Raw genomic sequence first — 24,214 nt, 5'->3', positions numbered from 1 at the left:
GTTACTTTGTGGGTATCTCGGGCTACTTGTAATATGGCGAAATCCATATAACTTTGCAAATGTAGCAAAAGCAGCACATGAAAACTGGGGACCATTATCTGTGATCAATACTTCGGGAATACCATGACGTGCAAACACAGATTTCAGGTGGGGAATCACATCTGTTGATCTTGTGGGACTTAATTGAGCAATTTCCACAAATCTTGATGCATAGTCCACAACCAGAATATACGTTTTCCCTTGCAAAGTAAACAGATCAGCCCCAAGTTTTTGCCATGGTCTGTCTGGATACTGTGATGACATCAGTGGCTCAATATGATTTACTTTTTCTCTGTTGCAGGTGTGACACTTTAGAACCAGCTCTTTTAGCTGCTGGCTTAGTCCAGGCCACCATACTGACTGCTGCGCTCGTTCTCGACATTTCACCACTCCCTGATGTCCTTCATGTAGTCTCATGAGCACATCGTTTCTCATAGTGGAAGGAATAACAAGTCTTTCTCCTTTTAACAAAAGACCATCCTTCACTGTAAGAAATGCCTTTTCAGCCCAGTACAGTCTAAGTGCTGGTTCACTGTTGTAGTGTGTAGGCCATCCTCCTTCACATAGCTGCATCACACGCGCACATATGCTGTCCCTTTTCAGCTCCTCTCTCAGCTCTTCAAGGTAGCTAGTGCTTGCAGGCAAGTTTTGTATCACACTGTCCACATAAATATTTGAGTCTTCAACCAACTTCGTTTCAGTTTCTGTTAAAATTTCTGTCATGGGGATACGTGACAGAGTGTCAGCTGTCCCCAGATGTTTCCCTGGCACATATGAGATGGAATAGGAATATCTCATGAGACGCATTCTAAAACGCTGAATACGCGGTGGAAGGGCATCCAAGCTCTGAGAACCCAACAGACTCACAAGTGGTTTATGATCAGTCTCCATGTGGAAATGTTTGCCAATGAGATAATTACTGAACCTTTCACAAGCCCAGGTAAGACTCAAAGCTTCTTTTTCCACTTGTGCATATCTCTGCTCAGTCGGTGTTAGTGCTCGTGACACATATGCAACAGGTCTCCATTCTTGACCCCATTTTTGAAGCAGCACGCTCCCCAGACCATAAGCTGATGCATCTGCTGAAACTTTGCATTCCCTGTTTGTGTCGTACATAGTTAACACTGGCGGGGATGAAAGCATCTCTTTCAGATCTTCAAATGCTTTGGCTTGATCAACTCCCCATATCCAACAGTTTTTCTTAGACAAGAGATCCCTTAAAGGTTTGTCTCGCTCTGCTAACCGTGGAATAAACTTCCCCAGCTGGTTAACCATTCCAAGGAAGCTTCTTAACTCACTCACATCTCTTGGTTCTTTCATCTTTCTCACAGCTTCTGTTTTATTTGGATCCGGGCTAACTCCATTGGCAGAGATAACGTGGCCCAAAAATGTTACGGTGTGTTTTGAAAGATCACATTTATCAATGTTCAGTGTAATACCCGCGTCTTGAATCTTTCCAAGAACGATATGCAGACGAGCATCATGCTCCTTTTGTGTTCTCCCCCACACTAACACATCATCCATATGGCATACCACCCCATCTAGCCCCTCTGTGACCTCTGTTACCATTCTGTTTTGAAAATGCTCAGGGGCAGACGCTATACCAAAGGGTAGCCGCTTGAAATAATAACGACCAAAAGGAGTAATGAAGGTTGTATATTTTGCCGTTTCCTCAGTTAAAGGTATTTGCCAAAAGCCCATATTAGCATCTAATTTACTGAAGATTTTAGCTCCTCCCAGTTTACCAAGTGTTTCATCGACAGACGGAAGAATATACTTTTCTCTACACACGGACCCATTCAGCTTTGTGAGGTCAACGCATATGCGTACAGCACCTGTCTTTTTGGGAACAACCACCATTCCTGAACACCATTCAGTTGGCTCCTCAATTCTACTGATCACACCCAAACTTTCCATGCGGGACAGTTCCTGCTTGACCTTGTCCATCAAAGGAAGTGGAATCCTTCTGGGTGTTTTTAATGAGAATGGTTGAGCACCTGGTTTCAGTTTGATGGCATAAGGCTGTCTCACTTCTCCCAGACCACTACAGAGCTTTGGATAGCTAGTTTTTAATGTTTCGGCAGTTATCTCATTTAATCTAGCTACAAGCTCCAGTTTCTGAATGGCTGGCCTGCCCAAAAGTGCAGTCTGCAGATGTTCCATAATATATACACTTTCATGTATCACCTTGTTCCCTTTTCGCATTAACATCTCAGCAACCCCCACAATGTCCAGTGCACGTCCCCCAGGTCCTAGCAGCTGTCTAGTGACTTTCTTCAGAATGGGGGGACTTGTATCTCTGTAGATGTCTTTAAACCTGGCATATGGCAGAACTGTAACATCGGCACCCGTATCAATCTTAAATGAAATAATTCGGTTATTTACTTCAACATCCACCCTCCAAGGTTCATCTCCATTTGAAATGCTGCCCAAAAACAAAAAATCGTCTCTTTCCACAGCATGTACAGTCTTGAGCGTTCTACACACCCTCTTAAAGTGTCCCTTTTTCCCACATAGATGACATTTTTCCCCATTAGCTGGACAGTCACGTTTGGGATGGGATGGAGAACCACCGCACTTATAACACTGCGGAACCTCTCTTTTTTCACTCATAGCAGTGCGCATCTTGGGTCGATATTTAGTCTTACGAGGCTTAACCCCGCTTTCATACACTCTGTCGACAGATTTGCCATTTTCCGTTTCTGATCTAGCATCGGTACGCAGGCAGGACTGCTGCCGTTTCACCTCTTCACTTTGTCTTGCTGAAGTAATGGCCTTTTCTAATGTCAAATCTGGATCGAGTTGCATACGTTCCGATAACCTTTTATCTTGAAGTCCCACCACCAGTCTATCACGAATCAGTTCATCATGTAGCGCTCCATAACTACAATGTTCTGCTAGCGCATACAGTGAAGTAACAAAGGCATCCACGGTTTCATGCTCCTCTTGTTTGCGCATGTTAAACCTGGCTCGCTCATAAATAACATTTTTCTTGACAACGAAGAAAGCCTGAAAACCCTCACGAACTCCTTGATACGTGTTCCTGTCGGCGTCCGATAACGCTAATCCCCGCAGAACATCGTCAGCTTCGTCACCCATACAATAAATTAGCGTGTTAACTTGATTCTCCTCAGAACTAGAGTTCAGGTTACTTGCCAGACGAAACCGTTCGAATCGCCGTATCCACTTGGCCCATTCCTGCGGCTTTGTGAAGTCGAAAGACTCTGGCGGCTGGATACTGAACGTTGCAGATGGACCCGCAGAACCAACTCTCTGTACGTCGTCCTCAGCCATGTCTCCGGCAGCCGAATAAAGTTGCAGCCTCACGACGATTTACAGCACCACTCCTGACACCATGTCGTGTTAACGAAGGAGAGCATTCAGTCCAACTGTATCATCGTGATTAGTTTATTCCGCATCACACCAACTCTCAGCATAGACATTTTCTTTTTTCAGCAATCAGCGTCACCTGTCTACTTAAGCCTGACGCACCCCCCCCCCCTCCCCCCCGGTGATGTCATCACAGGTGGCCATTTGTAGTTTTTAACCATGCATACCATTAACACCACACCTTCTGCAGCAGCAGCAAGTCTCTTTATTTTCATCTAACCTGGACTTTTTGTCCATTCTGCACACCCAAACTGCTGCAGCTCCTTCAGGTTGGATGGGTGCTGCTTGTGTCCAACAGTCTTTAAATCAGATCAGAGGTTCTCAGTCGGACTGAGGTCTCAGCTTTGACTGGACCATTCCAGGAGGTTTAACTGGCTCTCCTTAAACCAATGGAGTGCGTCTTCAGCAGGGTGTTTAGAGTTTTTTCTTTAGCCATTGTATTTTTCCTGCTGTTCCTCCTTGAAGCTCAGCTCTGTTCAGCTCCTAGTGGTCCTATGGACAGATGCTCCCATCTCCCAGCTCTGTCAATGTTATCTTTGGCCTTCTGGATGTTTTCCTGATTAATGTCCTCCCTACCTGCTCTGTGAGTTTTTCTAGATTACTCTATTTTGGCATGTTTACTGGTGGGCATCACTTTTCAGTTTCCTAACAATGGCTCTAATGGAGCTCCAAGTGATGTTCAGGGATCCTTTTTTAAAAAACTAACTCTAATCCTAAAAAGTAATCATTGAAAACGAGCTGTTTTTCCATTTAATGTTACTAAATCTGGAGTATTTTTGGTGAATTGTTGATTTTAATTCAATTCCAAGTCAAAAAGCAACAAAACAGACAAATTTCCAAGGAGGATGAGTACTTTTCCAAGGCCCTGTGTATAAAACGTGATTCATTCAGTATGACGCATGATTGGCACTTAGAAAAGCATTAAAATGGCTTCAGTCAGATTGAGTTTAAAAGGCTGACATATAGTTGATTCAGCTCTACTAATCACTGTTCAAGTTGTCCCTGTTAAAGTGGCTCTATAATATATAGAGAATTGATCTTCGGGATAAGTTTTTGTGTTTAGGTTTAGCTCTCCTGTTTCATCATCTTTCCCACTTGTAGTCACCACCTGCCCACAGTTCGCTGCCGGAACTCCAGTTCTCAAAGCTTCGTCATTTTGCATCTTTCTGTGGCTACTGCTGGCCTTTATTTGGGCTGATTGTTGTTCCTGTAATGTAAAACTTGACTTTATTGAATTGGGACAAACAAACACCACCTTCAGTAATCATCCAAGCAGGACCAATGAAGAAAAAGCATGTGCTAATAATTAAGTTTGTAAAGAATGAGATAGATATGTCTAAAGGTTAATTTCTCTGTTTTTTTTTTTTTGTTGTTGTTTCTTTACAGCTGCTGGAGTTAACAGAGAGCTACACACCAGAAATATCTGAATATAAGGTGAGTGGATTTGGTTTTGAAGAAGGCAATATTTGCTTCCGTTTGGTGAATTATCTTGTATAACTTGTATAACTGGAAAGGACTTTGAAAAGTTAGTTTTAAGTCTTTATTCATATCATTAACCTTTTACTTTTTTTACTCTAGGAGGGGAAGATTATTAGTTTTGACCCAACAACCAAACACGTTGAACTCAAACTTCTTAATGCCTCTCAAGGTAGGAACAAAAGTTAAAATTCAGTTATCATCTGTTACAGTGCAAGGTTGATTTTAAACCACACGGTATTGTATTACTGTAATATTATATAAGTAAAACGTTTTGAGAATGTGTTTGAATTGAAATTTGGAAGAAAACAAATCTCTTGATCAAGAAATTCGGAATCAGCTAAAGTTGTGTGAAGTTGTGTTAAAATGCAGAAAGGCTGAGTGTCAACAGGAACATGATGGGGTTTGAAGCGGGTAAAGGACTTCTGATGGTAGGATAATCTCTTCTGGTCTGATAGAGGACTGGAGGGCTGTCAAAATAAGCACCTACCGCAGCCTAATGCATGAAAATCGAAACACATTTCTTCACATTCAGTCTGAATGATCAGTTCATCTGAAAACAACAGCTTTTGTCCATTTACCTGATCTGTGTTCTGCTTCAGAACATTTTCAGTTTTGCTTTGAAACTGGTTTTAGTGAATGGAACGTTTTACAGAGCACTTTAGAGATCACCACAAAAAGCCGAGCATTCCTTCAAGGCCTTTCCTACCAGACTTTCAGACTAAGAACATCTTATGATGAGAAACGTTGAAGCTGTAGCCGTTTTGGTCAAACCGTGAAAATAATGTTCCGCACAATATAATGAGAACTCGGGCTGCCACTGACAGCTGGGTTTATGAGCAACTCTATCAGCTAATTCATCGATTAATCTAAACGACTAATTTTCACCCAAATGTCAAAGTCAACAACTTTATTTTAGTTCATCTCATTTTGAGCAGTTAAGTCTACAAAATGCAACTAAATAAAATATAAATTTAAAAAGTACAACATATAGATCTACAGTGCCAAATCCAGCATGACAAAATACTGTAGGTAAAATGAAGCTCCTGTTATTTATATATTTGAAAATAAAAAGCTTGAACATTCAGCATGTTGTAAGGATATTATTAGAAAGAATTGCAGCAGACTGTGGAGAGAATTCAGTCACAGAAAACCGAAAGAAACAGCTATTTAAAATGGGGAATATATAATATTTATTGTATGTATTTTATACAAATTTGTCAGATTAAAATGAGCTATTTATTTAAATTTAGCTAATAACATTAGATTCACAATTAACTGGGCTTAAAACAAGTAAAAACTATACAGTCGACTACATATCGCCTGCAAAACACACAGGTGTGTTGAAGGCTGTTTCCCTGACATGTTTTCCCACCTGTCTTTCCAGCCAACAAACACAAAATGCATATATTACACAGCTTTTTGATTGTTGTTCGCCTGGTGCCTCTCCAGCAGCTCCTGTAGAACCTGGCAAGTTTGACCTCGTCTATCAGAACCCGGACGGCTCAGAGAGCGTTGAGTATGCCGTATCCAGAGGATCATGGGTAAGTGTGGAGGCTTCACTGTCACAGACATAAAATAATCCTCTTTTTTTATTTAAAGATGTTTTACCTTTTTGCCCACAATGGTCAGTTTGCTAAATCTTGAGACTACGATTGTAACTGTGGACACAGAAAAAAGGATTTGCATAAATGGTTCTGGTTTGAAACAGCCTCGGGATGCCATTTAATTTCTGATTCAATCTTGATTTCCCCTCCTGCAGGTGACAGAACGATGGGAGTCTCTACTGGAACCAAGATTGGTCATTTAAGTATGTCATGGGGTGAAAGGATTTTTCCTTTTCTTAAAGTCACTTTATTGAAAGACTTGTTTTTTTGAACTGGGACATTATCGTTTTATCTTTTGTACAATCATCAGATTATGATCTGTCTTATCCAAACACTTTTTAATAAAATATTTCAACTTGTGCTTTGTTTCATTATTATTACCTCCACCAAGAAGGTTATTTTTTTCAGTAGCATCTGTCTTTAAACACCATTAATCAAAACATCAGGAAACATCAAACATGATACAAGGAACAAGTGATTAAATGTTGATGGTGATTTGGTCCAAGTTCAAGGTCACAGATCAGCCCATGACTGACTGCAGCTGGATGACAGGAAGGTTAAACTGCACAGCTGGACACCTCATGAATCAAAGATGATGCCTGTTGATTTCAGGCATCAATTTCAGGGTCAAAGGTCAAGCTCACAGGAAACCTCTTTGTTAAAAACTTCTCTCTGCTCCAACATGTGACCCTTGTGTTTACTCCACCAAGAAGGTTCTGTTTTCAGTTGTCTGTTTGTTTGTCTGTCTTTTAGCAAAGATCAGGTAAAAACTAAAGAACAGATTTGGAGAAAATTCTTAGGAAATGTTGGTGTTGTCATAAAAAAACAACTAATTACAGTTTGATGCTAATCCAGGTCGCACTATCGCACCATTTGTTAGGTGCCTTGGCGGAGGTTTTTTCTCTGTGTGCTTCTAGTCTGTCCTATTTTCACATTGGCTGGGAGCAACAAAAGTTTACCATGAGACAGGATATGTTAAATATAAACAAAGCTGTCAGATGTGCAATTTAAAACTTTTGAGTTTATGAACTTTTGTTTTAGGAATTGTGATTTTTTTTTTTTTTTTAGGAAAAGTAACTTAAAGATTGTATAGTGATAACAGGTCAGTGTTTTAAAAGATTTTTAAAAATTATTATATGAATATGTAAAATTAGTTTTTGATCAATTTAAATATAAACATTTATTGTAACACAATTATAAAATATTCTCAACAGAAACAGCTGGAGGAGCATTTTGCAACAAAATGAGTTAATTGGCAACAGGTCAGTAACAACTCAGAGGATTAAAAGCCTTTTAGGAAGGCTGATAAAAAACAGGTTCAAGACAAGTTTGTATCAGGAAGGGGATTCAGCGTAAAACCAGTGCCAAATCTGACAAAAGTAGCAGCCAAAACATAAAAAAGTCTTAGAAGTAGGGTTGCAAAGAGGTGGAAAATTTTTGGAAACTTTCCAATGGAAGTGAAGCTGGGACATTTTTTGAATTATTCCATATTGGAAACTGAGAATTATGGAAATTACCTGGAAATTTGAGGTAAGCTCTTGGTGACATGACCAAAGTCTAAAAGCAAGGAATGTGAATCCATCAATGCCGATGTGTGCTTGATCTTGAAAAGCATCAAAGGATCAGCAGGAAACATTGGAGCAAATGTGTGAGCTAACAAGGAGCTGGTGCCTATGGTATGAAGTTCTGACAGTTAGCAAATCAAACTCTTACAACGTGTACCTAACAGTTTTCTGTGGTCCTGTGTTAACAGAAATGTCCATTTCCAACTTTTAGTCAAGTTTTGTGTGCATACATTAGTGATAGTTTTCATTTTTTTACCCTTTATATGCTGTCCAAAATACCTGAAGGTGTCCTGAACTGACGATGTCCCGAACTGCCACACCACGTCACCACATCAAGAAAATGTAATTATTGGGTGAATGCCAATTTAAATAGTTTTTAGCAACTATTCTGCTACTTTTAGCAAGACTTTTGCAACTTTTTCATAGCATTTTGTTCTTTTTGCTTCTAGCTAACCTTTTAATACTTTTAGTTTTTAGGTCGTGCTTTACTACTTGTAGCTTTTAGCTAGCCTTTTGCTACTTTTATCTTTTAACTACCATTCTTCTACATTTATCTTTTGGCTAGGCTTTTGCTATTATTAGTTTCTATTATACGCCTGTCTTAAAATGGGACGTATTATGTTACTGCTCTGTCTGTGGACAATTTCTTGTCTGAGCTCTAAATTGATAATCCTTTAATATTGAAATGTCAAACTGCACAGCTGGACACCCCATGGGTCAAGTGATCCCTACTGATTTCAAGGTCAAAGGTCAATGTCATAGGTGACCCTTTTGTTAAACCTTGTCTATGTTCAAACCCTTTGTTCCCTAAATTTGTGCCTGTCTGTCCATTTAGATAGATAGTACTCAGTAAGTCGTCTGTGGTGTCACTCCACAAATGTTTAGGATAGAAAATGTCATCAGACTGTCACTCCACATTGGATCTTCTTTTTATTAAGACTGCTTCCACCAAATAAATCTTGAGTGGTACTCTTGAAGTCTACTCTAATCATAAAATGGTTTGGATAGGCTGGTAGTCATCAGCAGGTAAGTTCTTCACATGGGAGCTGAAGCTGCACTTTCATGTACTTTAATTGAACTATTTGTTGATTTTCACCATGGAAGACAGTATTGGTGAAATTGACCTTTCACCCCACCACAATTATGTATATACTTTATATACTTCCTTTGGCTTTTAGCACACATTGAGACTTTTGCTCTTACCTCCGTCACAGCGTTTCTGTTATGATGCTGGCCTGTCTGCCTGCTCTGTCTCCCTCCTCAGCCCTCACTGCAGCAATCAAGCTCATCTATTAGCTCACTGGAGGAACGGACCTGGATTCCTGGTCGCTTTGTTGTCGACAGGACCCTCCTGAGGGACTTCCACCGCCGCCACCCTGACCAGCCAGGTGGTCCGTCAGGAGCCGAACCTTAGGTGGGGGGTACTGTTATGATGCTGGCCTGTCTGCCTGCTCTGTCTCCCTCCTCAGCCCTCACTGCAGCAATCAAGCTCATCTGGGCCACCTGCACACTACTGCTCAGCAGTGCAATCAGGTTCATACCATCCACCTGCTCACCAAGTTATATTCAGCCTCAGACAGGCAGACAGTGCGAGATTTTTGAAAGCCCTTTGGTGTGAGTAAATATCCAGCATTACCTTCTTTTGCCTGACCACGTCTTGCCTTTTGGATCCCCCTGCCTTGCCTAGCCCTCGTCGGACACTCTGCTGGTTTCTGTCTCCTGGATACAACCCTGTTTCGGCCTCGCCCTTGGATTTGTCTGCTGAGATTGCCTTCACGTGCCTGACCTGTTTCTGTGCCCGGTTGCTGGTCACCCCACACCCCCATTCTCAAACCTTTTCCTACTTCCATTTGTGTGCTCGTGTCTTCTGTTGTGAGCGTTACAGTTTCATTGTTTATATTGTTGTTGTTTTTCTTGTTCTGGGTGTGTATTGATTTTTATCTTTGCAGCACTTTGTCATAGATTTTGTTGTTTTAAAGTGTTTTATAAATGTAGTAGTATACTTAATAGACGCATGTATTCAGGATTGTTGTGTGAGGGGAATTCATGCTTTGGATTTTGATTACTCTGATAATTTACTGTATTTACCATACTATGTACTGTTGGTGGTACACTTGGTTACAATTCTGCCACTTTAAGCTACTACTTTCCTATTTTTTTAGCTAGCATTTTACTGCTTTTAGTTAGTAGTTAGCTTCTTTTAGCTTTTAGTAGTTCTTCTGCTTGTTTTATATTTAGCAACTCAGCATTCACTCTGCATTTTCAAAGGAAATACAATTTCTCTAGTTTTAAAAACATAACTTAAAACAATGCATATTTGTTTTGATGGACTATGAGATCATGAATGGTTTCAGTACATTAGTCATACAAATGTTAAAACTTTACATTAAAATCCACCTGAAGCATATATCATTTCCTCTTGATTTCATGGCTCAACTTCCAGTTTCAAGCTGGGAAACCGTGTGACTTTAGAAATGGGTAAACAAGCAAATGTATTAACACCTTTAGTTTTGTTATATAATATTCAAGGCAGGGAGCTTTTTGCTGATGCAGTCTCAAATTATCTGATCTCCCAATGTACCTAAATCTACCCTATTTTTATTTCCCAGCATGTTATCTATGTTATTAATATCATTTTTACTTAACCTTCTGTGAAATCAGGCTTTTCGATGGCGACGCGGACACATCCGGATATATATAAATAGACAGCTGGCTTGGTGTTCAGATCGTGAATCATCGTGTTTTTCCGTAACTTCTCGGCTGCTGCTAACGTCACGTCATCATCAACAGCATCAGCAGCAGGCGGCTCGAGACTGTCCGGAGGGGCTTGGGGGACGGAGCGGTGATGTTAGCGACCACCGAACCGACTCGCTAACGTCACATTTGATCCGGGGAGACGTTCACCGTGCTCCGAGAGCCGCTTCCGAAATGGAAGGGCACGTTTTCCCGGACCATGACCAGCTCCTGCAATTTCTAAGGAGGCTGAAGGAGGTTTTCGACGTGTGTGACGAGGATGCTGATGGCTTCATCCGGGTGGAGCACCTTGTGGATCTCGGGCTACAGTTCGGTCAAAGAGACGAGGTGAGGTTCGGGAAAAGGACGGATGTGGCGTGAACAAATGTCTGCCTCGTTACCACAGGGGGCGTCTGCCGAGCGGTGGGTGTAGTTTTCATTAGATGTGGCGGCAGGGCAACCTGTCGTCAGGTGAACCGGAGCTGCTGACACGGACAGGATTTAGTTCCTGGAAGGACATGTCGAAGTTTGACAGGAGGAAACATTATCTGACCTGTTTGTCTCCATTTTCATGGCCCACAGCCGAAAGGCGAGGGCGGGCGATAATGTTTTTGCCTCTGTGTGTGTGGTAAATATTCATGAATGACTGGACGCGTTTTCAGAAAGGAATCACTGGATGTAAATCTAATCCTATTCAAGATGGCCGTCAGAACCAAGCGACCTTACAAAACCCCCAAAAATGTCCATAAGTCAGTGAGTTTTACAGATGCTGAGCTCTGAGCTCAAATTAGGTGTGGTAGTAGATGACACTGATCCCCCGCACATGTTCTGAGCACTAACAGATGGCACAAGATCTTAGTTTGAAAATTTCCCCATGACCTATTTTGTCTTTTAGCAAAATATCTCATGAACAACTGGACGGATTTGAAGGAAAATTCTTATTAAAGTAATCATTGGGTGAACATCTGCAGCTGTCAAGATGGCCGCTTTAACTCCTTGACATTAGCCAGCACATAAATGGCTCAGTTTTCACAGGTATTGACCTGAGGTATGGTGTGGTAGTAGCTGAGAGTCCTTCTCGGCACACCTTCTGGGTCCGGGCAGGACAGATTGTGGTGCTAGGTGACATTATTTTCAAGGTTTGTGTTTTGATGTGTAACCCAACAGGCTGTGAAGCTGTCGGCCAATCAGAGCTGAGCGCCACCTGTGTGAGTACAAGGTGCAGCAGGAGAGGACTGATGCTGTAAATAGAGAGTCATCAGCTGAGAGTCATTCACAACATGTAATCTGAGTTTGAGATTTTGGGATATTTCATGAGATTGTAAATAATGTTGTTTCCAATGTTTGACTAAAACAGCTCCAGCTCTGTCTGAAAGGCCATGTTGTATTTTTGGAACCAGAGTCTGCTTATAGGGGATGTGAGGATGTAAGCGCCAACACAAGATGATCTTAGCCTGAAGCTCTGGCATAAAAAGCAGCAGGCGATATGCATTCCTTCAAGGAAAGCCGGGCCTTTTATTTAAATTATTATTTTATTTTATTTAAACGTCTCTGAGGGTAAAAATGAACTAAGAGGAGAAGCGATGCTGGTGAAGAAGTAGGAGTCAGATAAAACACTGAATAATCCCATTACTGTAATCTGACTGTTCATCAGGGGAGGGATTTGAACAGCTAGAACGTATTATTAAAATGTTTGTTTATTTTCATCTCCTGCATTTGTACTTGTTTCTGGAGAGACTTATGTGATAATGCAGGATTGATTTAAATATTACATAATAACATGAGACGGTGCTCTGTATTAGCTGTGTGCTCACTTTTTTTGTTGTTGTCGTGGAAAGCTTTAATCTTTTCAAACTGCATTTGGCTTTTTCTCCAAGGACCCATTCCTGTTGTGCTGTTGTTTGTACATTATTTCTGTTTTTGTAAGTTAAATTTAATCAGTTAAATCAGTCTTTTAACACTCTCCTTCTACAATCAGTTTATATATATATATATATATATATATATATATATATATATATATATATATATATGAGAACCTTCAAAAATCCTGTTTCAGCTGTCAGAAAGATGAGCTTTAGTTTGATCTGTCTCACTACGCACGCACACACACACACACATACACTCACACTAGCACAAGATTGATCTACATATGATCCTTCATAAAGACCTCAGATTTTATTAGAACAGAAACTATCTGTATTTTTGTCTTAATCTAGTGGTATGATGGTTCTAAGTAAAATGGTAATGCTGTAACCAAAACAAAACGTGCAAACAATTTTTATTTGAATTTACCTGGTATCCATGCTCAACACTGAACATGTGACTGTGGTTTTTAAATAAGATTTTTGTAATCTAATGTAGGATGTCATCTAATGTAGGGATGGAATGGTTTAATGAAAAAATCTGAACCACTCAGATGACCCGTCTTGGTTCAGGATGTGTGGAAAAAAAAAAGACTTTCACCTTCACCTAGAGCCCTATTGTTTTTGGAAAAAGCAGAGGGAATGACAGGATGAAGGCAGGGTGTGATGGAATCAGTTTTTTTGTGACCAATCAACGTGGTTTTCCTCATGTTAGGCTGATATTCAGAGACACGAGGGGACGGAGACAGACACCAGCTAATCACAACCTGAAGCCGAGTTAAACAGTTGGAGAAAACAGATATATTGTTTTTTGTATTTTTAAAAAACTCCTAGTATGTATAAATGTTTAGTTTGCAGCTCATGCTTATAGGACAGAGGTGAACTGTGTTTGTAGGCACATCTCAGTGAGAACAGGTGTAAAGAAACCTGCCATGTTTCCTTCCAGGTGAAGAAGCTGACGAAGCATCTGTGTCCTAACGCTCACGGGAAAATCAACTTCAAAGATTTTTGCCACGCAGTCTTCGCTATCAAAGGTAAGATATGTGTTTCTATCATTTGTTTTATCTGTCATTCTTTGCTCTGCAGCACTAGAGGAGGTTCTTCATAAGGTTATAGTTTTTAGAAGAAAAATAAGCCGCAGGTAATGAGCAAACCTTTTTTTTCATTAACAGATTAACATTCTTAGTTTGTAAAATGTACTTCTGTACGCTTTAGTGAAGTGTTACAATTAGATGCATTTCTGCATTTTTTAAGATGACATATACATAAAAGAGCCTACTTGCAATTTACGTTTCATAATAAATACATGCAAAAGTCTAAAAGCAGAAATGAGTTTGTAGTAAAAAGAAATCTGTTGCAGTTTGGTAACTAACGGGAAACGTGGCCACGACAAGACGGCTGTCAGCTGGAGTATTAGGACTTTACATTTCACACAACATGGGTTTTGTTTCCAGTGGTGATGGTTATTAACACTTAAATTAGCACAAAGTATGCAGAACGAGTTAGAGTTTAAAAAAAAAAAAAGGAAAAAAAATAAGTAACTAGACATCCTGAGGCAGTGCAGTGGTTAGAGGTGTCGCCTCACAGTGAGAAGGTTCAGGTTCACCTCCGGCCTTTTTGGATGTTTACATGTTCTCCCTGTGCTCACGTGACTTTACTCCAGGTACTCCTTTTTCTTCCCAAAGACCAAAAGCATACATGTTAGGTTCATTGGTAACTCTAAATTGTCCCTAGCTGTGAGTGAGAGCGTGAATGGTTGTTTGTCTCTTTGTGTCCTGTGATGGACTGGAGACTTGTCCAGATAGACACCACCTACCTGTGACCCTGAAAGGAGAAGTGGGTAATGAGAATAGATGGATGTTTACTTTACTGTGTGAATACTGAGCGCTCATGAAGCGAAAACTGAGGTGTTAAAACTAAAAGAATTGAACAATAGTTAAAAAAACCCAAAACGCTATCTACAAACTAAAAGGAGCAAAATGCCAGCTAAAAGCAAAAGAATGGAAACTAAAAGATTTAAAAGGCTAATTAAAAATTAAAGCAGCATATAAAGATAAAAATGGAGCAAGTATGCTGAAGCAGATTTTTAAAAAGTCTTGAAGGAACTGAAGAGATCTCAATTTATTTCTTTGGGGACAATATTTGTAAATAAAATTAAATATTTTAAAATGTATAAAAGTTACAAAAAACAAAACGCGCAGCACTCATCTCCTGAATGAGCTGAACGTTTGGTGAAATGAATGGCTAAAACAGCACAGAGTCTGCAGAAACAGTTAGATTGCAGAAACACATGAAAAATAAACAGGAAAACAAGGGTGTCAATGTTGACTTAGCATTCACATAATTATTAAAAAAACTGGTCCAAATCTTCCTATTTTCATTTGTAGTAGATTAAATCAAATGTAGAGGCAGCTGCCAAGGTGGGAATAAATTTGGCAGTGACGGGTAACGATATGGGTGGAGGAGGACAACAAAATAATGTGCACAGCCAAGAATACAGTTAAAATAAAACGTAATTTTCAAAAACTGACTGCTCAAAAGGCAGCCTCGCAGCTCACAAGTCACTTGGTCATAAAGGCTCAGAATTCAGTGAGACAGCAGTGGAAAATTTACCCATTTTCTTTCAACTTTGAGTCGCCAACCAGTCTCCCACCAGTTGCAGCCTGGTGAAATACCAGTTTAAGGAACCTCGCTGCTGAGTTTTGTACCATCTGACGGGTCGAACACAGCACCTCAGTGTCTCAGACCTGACTGGACAGGTGAGTCTAAATGACCTTGTCAGGTGTGGTGGAGAAGGAGGTGAACCCAGAGAGTAGACTCATGGCAAGAACTTAAGTACAACTAGTTTATTAAGAATAAAAGAACAAAACAAAGGCTGACGTGGCAGCAAAACCAAACATAACAGAATCCAGGAACTGAAACAATAGCAAACATGAGAGACAAGACGAGAGGAGCCACCAGACAGCACATTGGAGTGACAAAGAACCGGCAGTGAGTGGAGGAAATGACCAGGTTTTAAAAGCCGAGGGTAACTGGGTGAAGTGGGCACAGGTGAGATGATTACAAAACTAGGAACAGGTGTAGATGGGCGTGGCAGGAAAACAAGTGGCTGGCTGAGGAGAAGTGAATAATGACAGGAAACCAAACACAAGGAACGAGAACTGAACTAAGACCAGGCTAAACACAGGAACCAAATAACAGAATAAAAGAAATTATAAACTCAATACAAAAAACCCTGATCCTGACAGACCTGTTTATTGTCTTTCAGACTTTGCTGCTTTCAGAGGCGATGATCCGCCATTCTGACCCAGATTCACTAAAACTGAACAGCACGCGTTTTGTGCTCCGTTTTTGTGTACTGTTTGCCCCATCTGTCTGCTACTCTCTGAGTCAGATTAACAAAGTGAACAGACCCATCAGGTTGAGTAGGTGTGAGCAATTTAGTTTCTGTGGGGTCAGGCAATAATCATCAAGTCACACCTTAATCAGGCTGTGTAAATAAATCTCTTTTAGGATTATTTTGATCACACCTCAGATGACATCAAAATGTTTTAGATAAGTGAAACACGAGTTAAACCTGAAACCATAAATCTGAGGAGAAACTTGCTTTCTATAACTTCTTGATTCCTTTTTTCCTTCCTCTTGGTTTTGTAGGTTGTGAGGAGATATTAAAGATGGCTGTGGTTCCCCTGAGTCTTACTTCCCGCCAACAGTCCGTCACAGACAACGGTTATATTTACCAGGTAAAATCTTCTTCACTAAAACAGATCCTCTCTATCGCCGGCGGCTGAAAGGAGAAGGCAGAGTGAGGCTTTAGAGTGTGTTTGTGTGTGTTTGTGCGTGCGTGTGTGTGTTTACCAAGGTATCTCATGAACGACTGGATGAATTTTAATGCAGAACGGGATCACAGGATGTGCATCTACAGCTGATTGACTGCATGCTATCAGGTTGCTCAGGATTCACTGTTTGGAGTCAACTCTGTCTGTCTGTAAGCAAAATATCTCATAAACCACTGAACAGGTTTTAATGAAACTTTCAGACAAACAAATGAACACTTCTGTGCAAAGACTCACAACAGAGGCTGTTACATGACCGCCCTCCTTTGATGGCAGTGAGCCATAAATACATTTAATATTTTAAACATGCGTAGGGATATCTCTGTGAGTCTGTTTGATTCCTGGATCAACATCCTGTTAAAATCAGTTGTAACTAAGTTGAATTATGTAGAAACTGGATTTAGACACACACCCTGTAATTCTGCACCTTAAACTGCAAAAAGACCTTGTTACAACTGAGCCCTAGAAACTGTTTTAATATTTTATACTTTTAAACAGGATTTGGTAACTCATATTTATATTTCACCAATTTAACAGTTTTTGCACACCACATACAATGTAAGGAAATGTGTACCTCTTGTTCCATCCATAAAGTGTTAATTATGTTTATTAATAAACATGACAATTGTAGGTATTTGATGCCTAATTAAGGGTACCTTTGGGTTGTGTTTTGGCAAAACACAAGAGAAAAGCCAGCCCTTTCTGGACCTTTATCACTCAGACTTGACAGTAGAAACATCATTCAAACTTTAAACAGGTCACAGAAAGTTGGACTTTACATGTCTGCACTGGTGATCTCTTTTATGTTTTTTTCTTTTTTTTTTTTTTTTACAGCTGCAGTTTAGTTTCTACAACTCCTGGAGATTTTACCACAGAATGCTTACCTTGGAGTGTGATAATGTAACACTAACTTTTGAGCTGTAACTTTCCAAAACTCATCTTATTTCGACAGGCATTTTTGTTTTCTTTCTCCCAGTGTGTGTCACTGTTATAAGACTTACGCTTTTCTCTCAGATCCTCCCAGAGAGTAGAGTGCACCCACCCAAGCTTTCATTGACTCCCATTGTATCTGAGCTCAGAATTTTCTCAGGGTCTTTCGAACTTGAAGAAAAATGCTGTATTAATACCCTTCAAAATTTCTTAAGATGTTATTTTAGGTCGCTGCTGCTTTTTGGAACATGTTTGCTTTCAGGTTTTGCTTTTAACATCAGGTTCCTCCACCAAACAACTTCTTTTTGTTTTTAACGTGCTTTAAAATTTACATTAAAATACTTGGAGTTTCTGTGGCAAAAATGAAAAGTAGTAAACAAAAGACGACCAGCTATCATTTGGGGAAAAAAATCTGTCAAATCAAACTGAAATGTAACTAAAACAGTTAAATTTAGAGGTTTTTGGAAATGTTTTTTCTTTAATTTGTGATTTTCCCATCTGCACATTTGTTGACATGCTAAGATGAAATTTGTTTGCCTGCAGAACAGCGAGGCAAAGCTCGGTCCTCCCTGTATCACGTGTACGCGGTCTTACCCCGAGTGTGACATGGACAGCAGCACTGACGCGCCACAACAAAACAGGTCAGTTATAAACACAGCAAGAGGCGACACGTTTAGCTTCTGTTTGAACCAGCTACCTTCACTAAATGTGCTGCCGTGACGCCCTAGACACTTGGTTGGATCAGCATCGGCGTCTGTCATCGCTAAGGAGGAGCAGTTCGAGGACTACGGTGAGGGGGTGGATGTGGATTTTACTCCCAGCAGCCCCTGCCCTGAAGAGGAGAGCCGAACAAATGGATTCTCAGACCTCGGTTCCTCGCTTCCCTCTAGGTTTGTGCACCTTCTTACAGTCGTCAGATTGCCTGCAGATATTCCTTCAAACACTTCTCATGAAACTCGAAGGGAAAAGAAGTGATGCTAACAATAGCTCCGATCCATCTGAGCGTTGTTCTAAGCAGACAACTTGGCAAAAATGTCTAACACCCTTTTAAAAAGGTGTGAAGCAGATGCTGTGATGATGAGAGAGGCAGATTTCCGACATGCTTATGAATCTAAACACAGATAGCCCAGATACTTTGAAGACATGAAACATCCTTTAGCATGGTCTGGTACACTCTGAAAAGATTTCCAGACATGAAGCCACCCTGGCAGGTATTCCAGAAAGGAGATTTGGCGAACTCTGAGTTTATCCATGAACTTGTGAGTTTACTCTGTGGATCATGACAAGAAAAATGAGATCCTGGATTAAAGCTGCCAAAATGAAATTTTACTATATTGTAGGAGGAGCTCTATCATCCGGTGGAGCTCTGAGTAGAACTGCTCCTCCCCCACATCGAACAGAGACAGTTGAGGTGGTTCAGAAATCCTAATTCAGGTGCTTTCTGGAAGCCTACCTCTGAAGGTTTTCCAGGCACATCCCACTAGGAGGAGACCCCACAACAGACCCAGAACTCGCTTGAGGGAATATATATATACATCCTCTCTGGCCTTGGGATCTCCAGAAAGGGGGATGTCTGGATTTTCCTCTTAAACCTATTGCGACCCAACTATGGAAAAAAAATGTGGACACCATTTCAAAACTGTGGGGATAATCATGTCATTATGAGTCAGGTTAGGGGCTGTTAGTGAAGCTTTGTGCTCATATTGTTTATAAAAATAATGTGACAGTATCTGTTAAGCCTTGTTGTGTAATATGTGAAAATGTTTAAAGGGTTAATATGAATTGTTAATGATTTATTTTGTTTGAAACAGCCGATGCAATCAGCTGACATTTGAAATTTTCTCGTTTTCTATCATAAAATAATTATTTTCTTATTCTTATATAGATATTTTTTGTGAATTTTAGAGTTTGACCAATTTTAGAAAATGCTCAAGTTGTACTTTTCTGTCTTGTTAAAATTTGAAATCAATAAATGTTCGTGGTTATTGGTTTTATACTTCGTAATGCCAGCGCGGGTCAGACTCCTCAGAAGATCCAGCACCTGTACAACAGTGACCTGCTGGACATCTACTGCTCTCAGTGCTGTAAGAAAGTGAATCTTCTCAACGACCTGGAGGCTCGACTTAGAAACCTCAAGGCCAACAGGTGGAGCAAACACACACGGGCACATTACACCCCCTTATCTCTAACTATTACTAAACCCATCACTACCTCAAATGATTATCACCCACTGCCTAAAGGCGAAGGGGGAGCAATAATGTTTGTGTTTGAGTGTGTGTTCTGTTTCCAAAATATCTCATGAACCAGGGGAAAGTTTTTTTTTTTAGTAAACTTTCAGAAGGTAAACACAAAATCTACATCTACAACTGATTACATTTTGGATTTGAGCTAATTCAAGATGGGCGCCACAGCCATTAAAATGGCTCTAACTCAGTTTTACAGATATTGAGCTAAAATTTGGTGTGGTAGTAGCTAAGGGTCATTCACAGCACATATGCTGAGCATGACGTCTCACGATATTGTGTGAGAGTGCAAATAATGTTTTTTTTTTAAGGTTTGACTAAAATGGCTACAACTCATTTTTCATCCAAAGAGGATCTGACTTTGGTATGAAAGATGATGGACAATATGCATTACTTTAATGAATCTTGAGCCTTTTATTTCCTTTTTTTGTTTTTCGTTACCAAGATTGTGCAAAAATGATAGAGCTAGATTCCACAAAACTTGTTGGGAAGTTAAAACACAGGTAAAGGGATGACATAAGTTTCGGTCCAGAAGAGACTCACCTGATTTTATAAAATGCAACATTGGCCTTAACAGAGAAAAGCTCTCTCTAGCCTAGATCTAATTTCCAAAATGAAGGCAATTCTCTGTGTGACTGTGTAAAGACATTTGTCCCTACGCTATAGACAGTATACACAAGCAAACACAAAGATATGACGAAAGACAAAGTCTTCCTGGGTCCTGATGGTGGTGGGTGGAGAAAACTCTGCCCTGATTACCTGTGTGGGTACACAGTTACAAAAGTGTTCACCCCCGTTTGTAATTTTTCTTTTTTTTACACCCAGCTCCCCACTATCTGGAAAGAAGAAGTGGGTAAAAAAATGGATGGATGAACATTAAATGGGGGAAAAAAAACTTGTTTCAAAAAATTCTTCAAAAATATAAAACTGAAAAGTGGCAGGGGCTGCACGTGGATGGGTGGTTAGTTGGCACTGTTGATTTTGCAGCAAGTAGGCAGCAGGTTTGTCTCCCAGCTGAGGCCTTAACAACAGTTCACTGTACGTCCGACCTTCTTCTGTACATTCTTGGCACCAAATGCTGCATTTACATCAATACGTAGCCTGAGCTGTTGCTATAGCAACCATATCCCAATTTGAAAGGATAACTGGATGGTAAATGTTGTCTGTGAGTGAGAGTGGGACTTTGCAGCAGTTAGTCATATTTGTTTATGATGAACAGTATTTTCCCTGTCCCCTCAGAACAGTGTGAATGACAGCAGTAGAAGCTGTTTGTTGCAGTAGCAGAGTGGTTCTCTGTAAGGTGAAAAAAAAAAAAATGGAAAAACACATTTTAGCGTTTGTGACTGTTTTTCTCTGTTGTGTTTCAGTCCTAACAGGAAAATTACCAGCACAGCATTTGGACGGTGAGTAACCGAGGGTTTGGTTTCAAACGAACAAATCTGATGATGACCGCCGGCGTCTTGTTGTACGCTCTCCTTGTCTAACGGCTTCTGGCATGTGTGTGTGTGTGTGTGTGTGTGTGTGTGCCATCCCTCGTCTCTGCAGCCAGCTGTTCCAGGCCAATCACAGTGTGTTTGGCTCCAGTCAGGACAGCAGCACAGAAGACCTGTTCACAGACAGCATCGACTCCTGTGACCTCGACATCACAGAGAAGGTACACGCACACACGCACACACACACACTCCCCCTACTGTTTTAAATAGATTGGAAGCTAGAAAAACTGACATCTTTGTAAGTTACTAAGCATCATATGAGTTGTGTTGTGTTTGCCGCATGGGAACACAGAGACTTTGTCTGTTTACACAAAGATGGTCTCCAATCAGCTGATTCCAGCTGTGAGAAATATCTGCTCTGTAATGCAGTTTGACACATTTGAAAAGCTTTAAAATGTTTCACTTTCTCCAATAATTAACTTTTTAAAGAGCTGTTAGATGTCCCTTTATGTTCTTTGTGCCCTGCATTATGGGAGAGTATAGTACCCTTTTTGACTGAATGATGAAAAAGTCACGGATGTGGTTTCCCTCTCAGGTCAGTTATCTGGAGAAAAAGGTAACAGAACTGGAAAGTGACAGTTTGGCCAACAGCGACCTGAAGTCTAAACTCAAACAGGCCAACACACAGCTAGTTCACAGGTAGGATTTAATGAGTGGTTTTAAACTTTAGCTTGGCTTTCAAGCTTTGTTTTTCCAAAACTTGGATGAATCTCATAAGAAATGCTGAAAACATAACAATAATGGCTTAAGTGTCACACAGTCTTTTACAGGTGATATTAGGACTTTGATGCCTCGGTACATTATTTGAACATATAATGCATGTGTGTTAATTACATTTAAACGTAATCGTAAATATGATCACTAATGTTTCACTTCCTCAGTAATTCTGCACAAATAGATGTAGAATAAATTGAGTTGATCAGATTTTCTCCCCCTCATCATGTCTGTTTGCCCTCCAGAGTGCACGAGCTGGAGGAGCAGGTGAAGGATGCTGAGACGAAGGCTGCAGAGAGCCTGGAGGAGGAGACCAAGAGGCACCGGGAGGCGTACACCAAGCTGGACAGAGACAGGAACACAGAGATTGACCTGCTCTGTAACAGGTACATTTACCATAAAATATGCTTAACGTCATGTTTCAACAGGACTCAACCCCTGTACGATTTTGGGGTTTGTTTTGGTGCAGACTGAAACGATTTTAACAACCAAGAGCACCCAGAACTAAAACACTGTTTGTTTTTGTTTTTTTGAGGAGTTAAAAGATTCTTTAAATTCTGGTTTTGTTGCAGTTCTCCTACAGTCCACCTGTTTAAGTCCAAATATTTGCCATAAACTAGGCTTATTGCTTCATTTGGGTTGTTGTTCTTGTGTTCATTGTGTATCTTGTTCTGCCTCTACAGCTGATGATGTGCAGCTGATTAAAGAGTAAATGAAAATCTTATATTAACAATTATCTTTGTAGTTCAACTTTTATAAGCAGCAAAGGAGAATTAATCCATTTTCTCCCAGTCTTTAAACTTCATTTCAAAAGTGCACAAAGAATCCAACTCACCATAACGGGTGAGTAATCAGTGGGAGGCCTGTGCCTGACGGTCCCATCTAGGGCTTCCAGAGACGTCAGATTTTTTTTTTGTCATTTTGCTGCTTGTGGGTTTGTTTTTAGCGAGTATGTATCACATGACCGAGACAAGCGTTCTGACACGCATCAAGAGTGAGTCATAGACGGATGTAGTGGAGCGAATCAGGTCATTTTTCAAAATAAATGTTGTTCAGACTCCGAAAATAAATAAAACGGAAATACTGTAAGTTAATTATTCTTTTCCACATTTTGTCACATTACAACTACAAACTTCAAAGTATTTTACTTGGATTTTATGTGACAGAACAACACAATATATTGCATAATTGTGAAGTGGAAGGAAAGTGATTCATGGTTTAGATTTTGTTTTGTTTTTTTTCTCAAATAAAACTCTGAAAAGTGTGGCGTGGATTTATACTCAGCTCCTCTGAGTCATTCTTCAACTACAGAATAGAAGTCCAGTTGTTTTTTGTTGTTTTTTTAATCTTTTTTTGAATTTTTGTTTTTTAACCTTTTTTGAATTTCCCCGAGTCATTACTTTGTAGAACCACCTTTTGTTGCAGTTCTGCAGTTCCACCTGAGAGTCTTTGGGGGTTTGTCTTTCCTTTGCACGTCTAGAGACTGGAACTTTTCCCTGTTTTTCTTTACAAAACAGCTTCAGCTCAGTCAGATTTGATGGAGAGAATCTGTAAACAACTAATAGCTGTCCTGTGGACAGATTGTCCCACCTGAGCTGTGGATCTCTTGGGACTTTCTGGCTGCTTTTAGGTTAACACTCTCCTCCCAGCCAGTCAGTTCAGGTGGACGGCCATGTTTTGGTAGGTCTGCAGTTGTGCCAAACTCTTTCCATTTCTAGATTAAGGATTGAACGGAGTTCTGTTAGACATTCAAAGCTTGGGATATAGTTTTATAAGCTAACCAAGTTTTAAACTTCTCAACAAATTTATCCCTGACCAGGCTGCTGTGTTCCTTGGTCGTCATGATGATGTTTGAAGAGTAATGTTCTGTAACAAACCTCTGAGGCCTTCAGACAACAGCTGGATTTATACTGAGGTCAAATTACACACAGGTGGACTCTGTTTACTAATGAGGGGACTTTTGAAGCCTGTTGGCCCGTCTGGATTTTAGGTCGGGTTTCAGAGTAAACTGATGAATATAAATGCACACCACACTATTTAAATTTTTATTTGTCAAATTTTCAAAACCATTCATCATTTTTATTCCACTTCACAATGACCCACTTGTTTGTGTTGGTCAGTCACATAAACTTTGATGTGTGTAAATGTAACATGACAAAAATACTTTCTTTTTTTTTAAAGCACTGCAGTTGTTTCTTTTCTGGGATTATTATTATTATTATTATTGCAAATTCTCACAGTTGTAAAACTTTGCCACCATGTGAGCCAGCAAGCAAACAAACCTCCAAACTCAACAAACAACAAAATCTAAAGAATTATGATT

The 24,214-nt window shown here is 40.1% G+C and overlaps 2 protein-coding genes across 3 annotated transcripts in view; both read left to right on the top strand.

Moving 5' to 3' along the window:
• The window catches only part of coil (coilin p80), a 14,286-nt gene extending 7,413 nt beyond the window's left edge, over window positions 1–6,873 (top strand). The window contains exons 4-7 of one of the 2 annotated variants that reach the window (XM_017438840.3): window positions 4,816–4,863; window positions 5,008–5,077; window positions 6,361–6,449; window positions 6,668–6,873. In XM_017438840.3, the coding sequence (XP_017294329.1) occupies window positions 4,816–4,863; window positions 5,008–5,077; window positions 6,361–6,449; window positions 6,668–6,715 (255 nt within the window). In that variant the 3' untranslated portion in view covers window positions 6,716–6,873. Of the gene's footprint in view, window positions 1–4,815; window positions 4,864–5,007; window positions 5,078–6,357; window positions 6,450–6,667 lie in introns of both variants that reach the window. The other variant, XM_017438839.3, reaches the window with a different exon arrangement.
• A 2,641-nt stretch (window positions 6,874–9,514) lies between these two features.
• Window positions 9,515–24,214, top strand: part of rab11fip4a (RAB11 family interacting protein 4 (class II) a) — a 22,262-nt gene continuing 7,562 nt past the window's right edge. Inside the window, exons 1-11 of the mRNA XM_017438851.3 lie at window positions 9,515–9,691; window positions 10,868–11,158; window positions 13,622–13,709; window positions 16,330–16,418; window positions 17,985–18,082; window positions 18,170–18,331; window positions 19,452–19,586; window positions 21,052–21,087; window positions 21,230–21,338; window positions 21,713–21,816; window positions 22,137–22,277. Coding sequence (XP_017294340.1) covers window positions 11,006–11,158; window positions 13,622–13,709; window positions 16,330–16,418; window positions 17,985–18,082; window positions 18,170–18,331; window positions 19,452–19,586; window positions 21,052–21,087; window positions 21,230–21,338; window positions 21,713–21,816; window positions 22,137–22,277 — 1,115 coding nt within the window. The 5' untranslated portion in view covers window positions 9,515–9,691; window positions 10,868–11,005. The remainder of the gene's footprint in view (window positions 9,692–10,867; window positions 11,159–13,621; window positions 13,710–16,329; window positions 16,419–17,984; window positions 18,083–18,169; window positions 18,332–19,451; window positions 19,587–21,051; window positions 21,088–21,229; window positions 21,339–21,712; window positions 21,817–22,136; window positions 22,278–24,214) is intronic.

This window comes from Kryptolebias marmoratus, linkage group LG12 (assembly GCF_001649575.2).
Source record: "Kryptolebias marmoratus isolate JLee-2015 linkage group LG12, ASM164957v2, whole genome shotgun sequence".
Classification (NCBI taxonomy): domain Eukaryota; kingdom Metazoa; phylum Chordata; class Actinopteri; order Cyprinodontiformes; family Rivulidae; genus Kryptolebias; species Kryptolebias marmoratus.
This window is presented reverse-complemented; position numbering and strand designations above follow the sequence as displayed.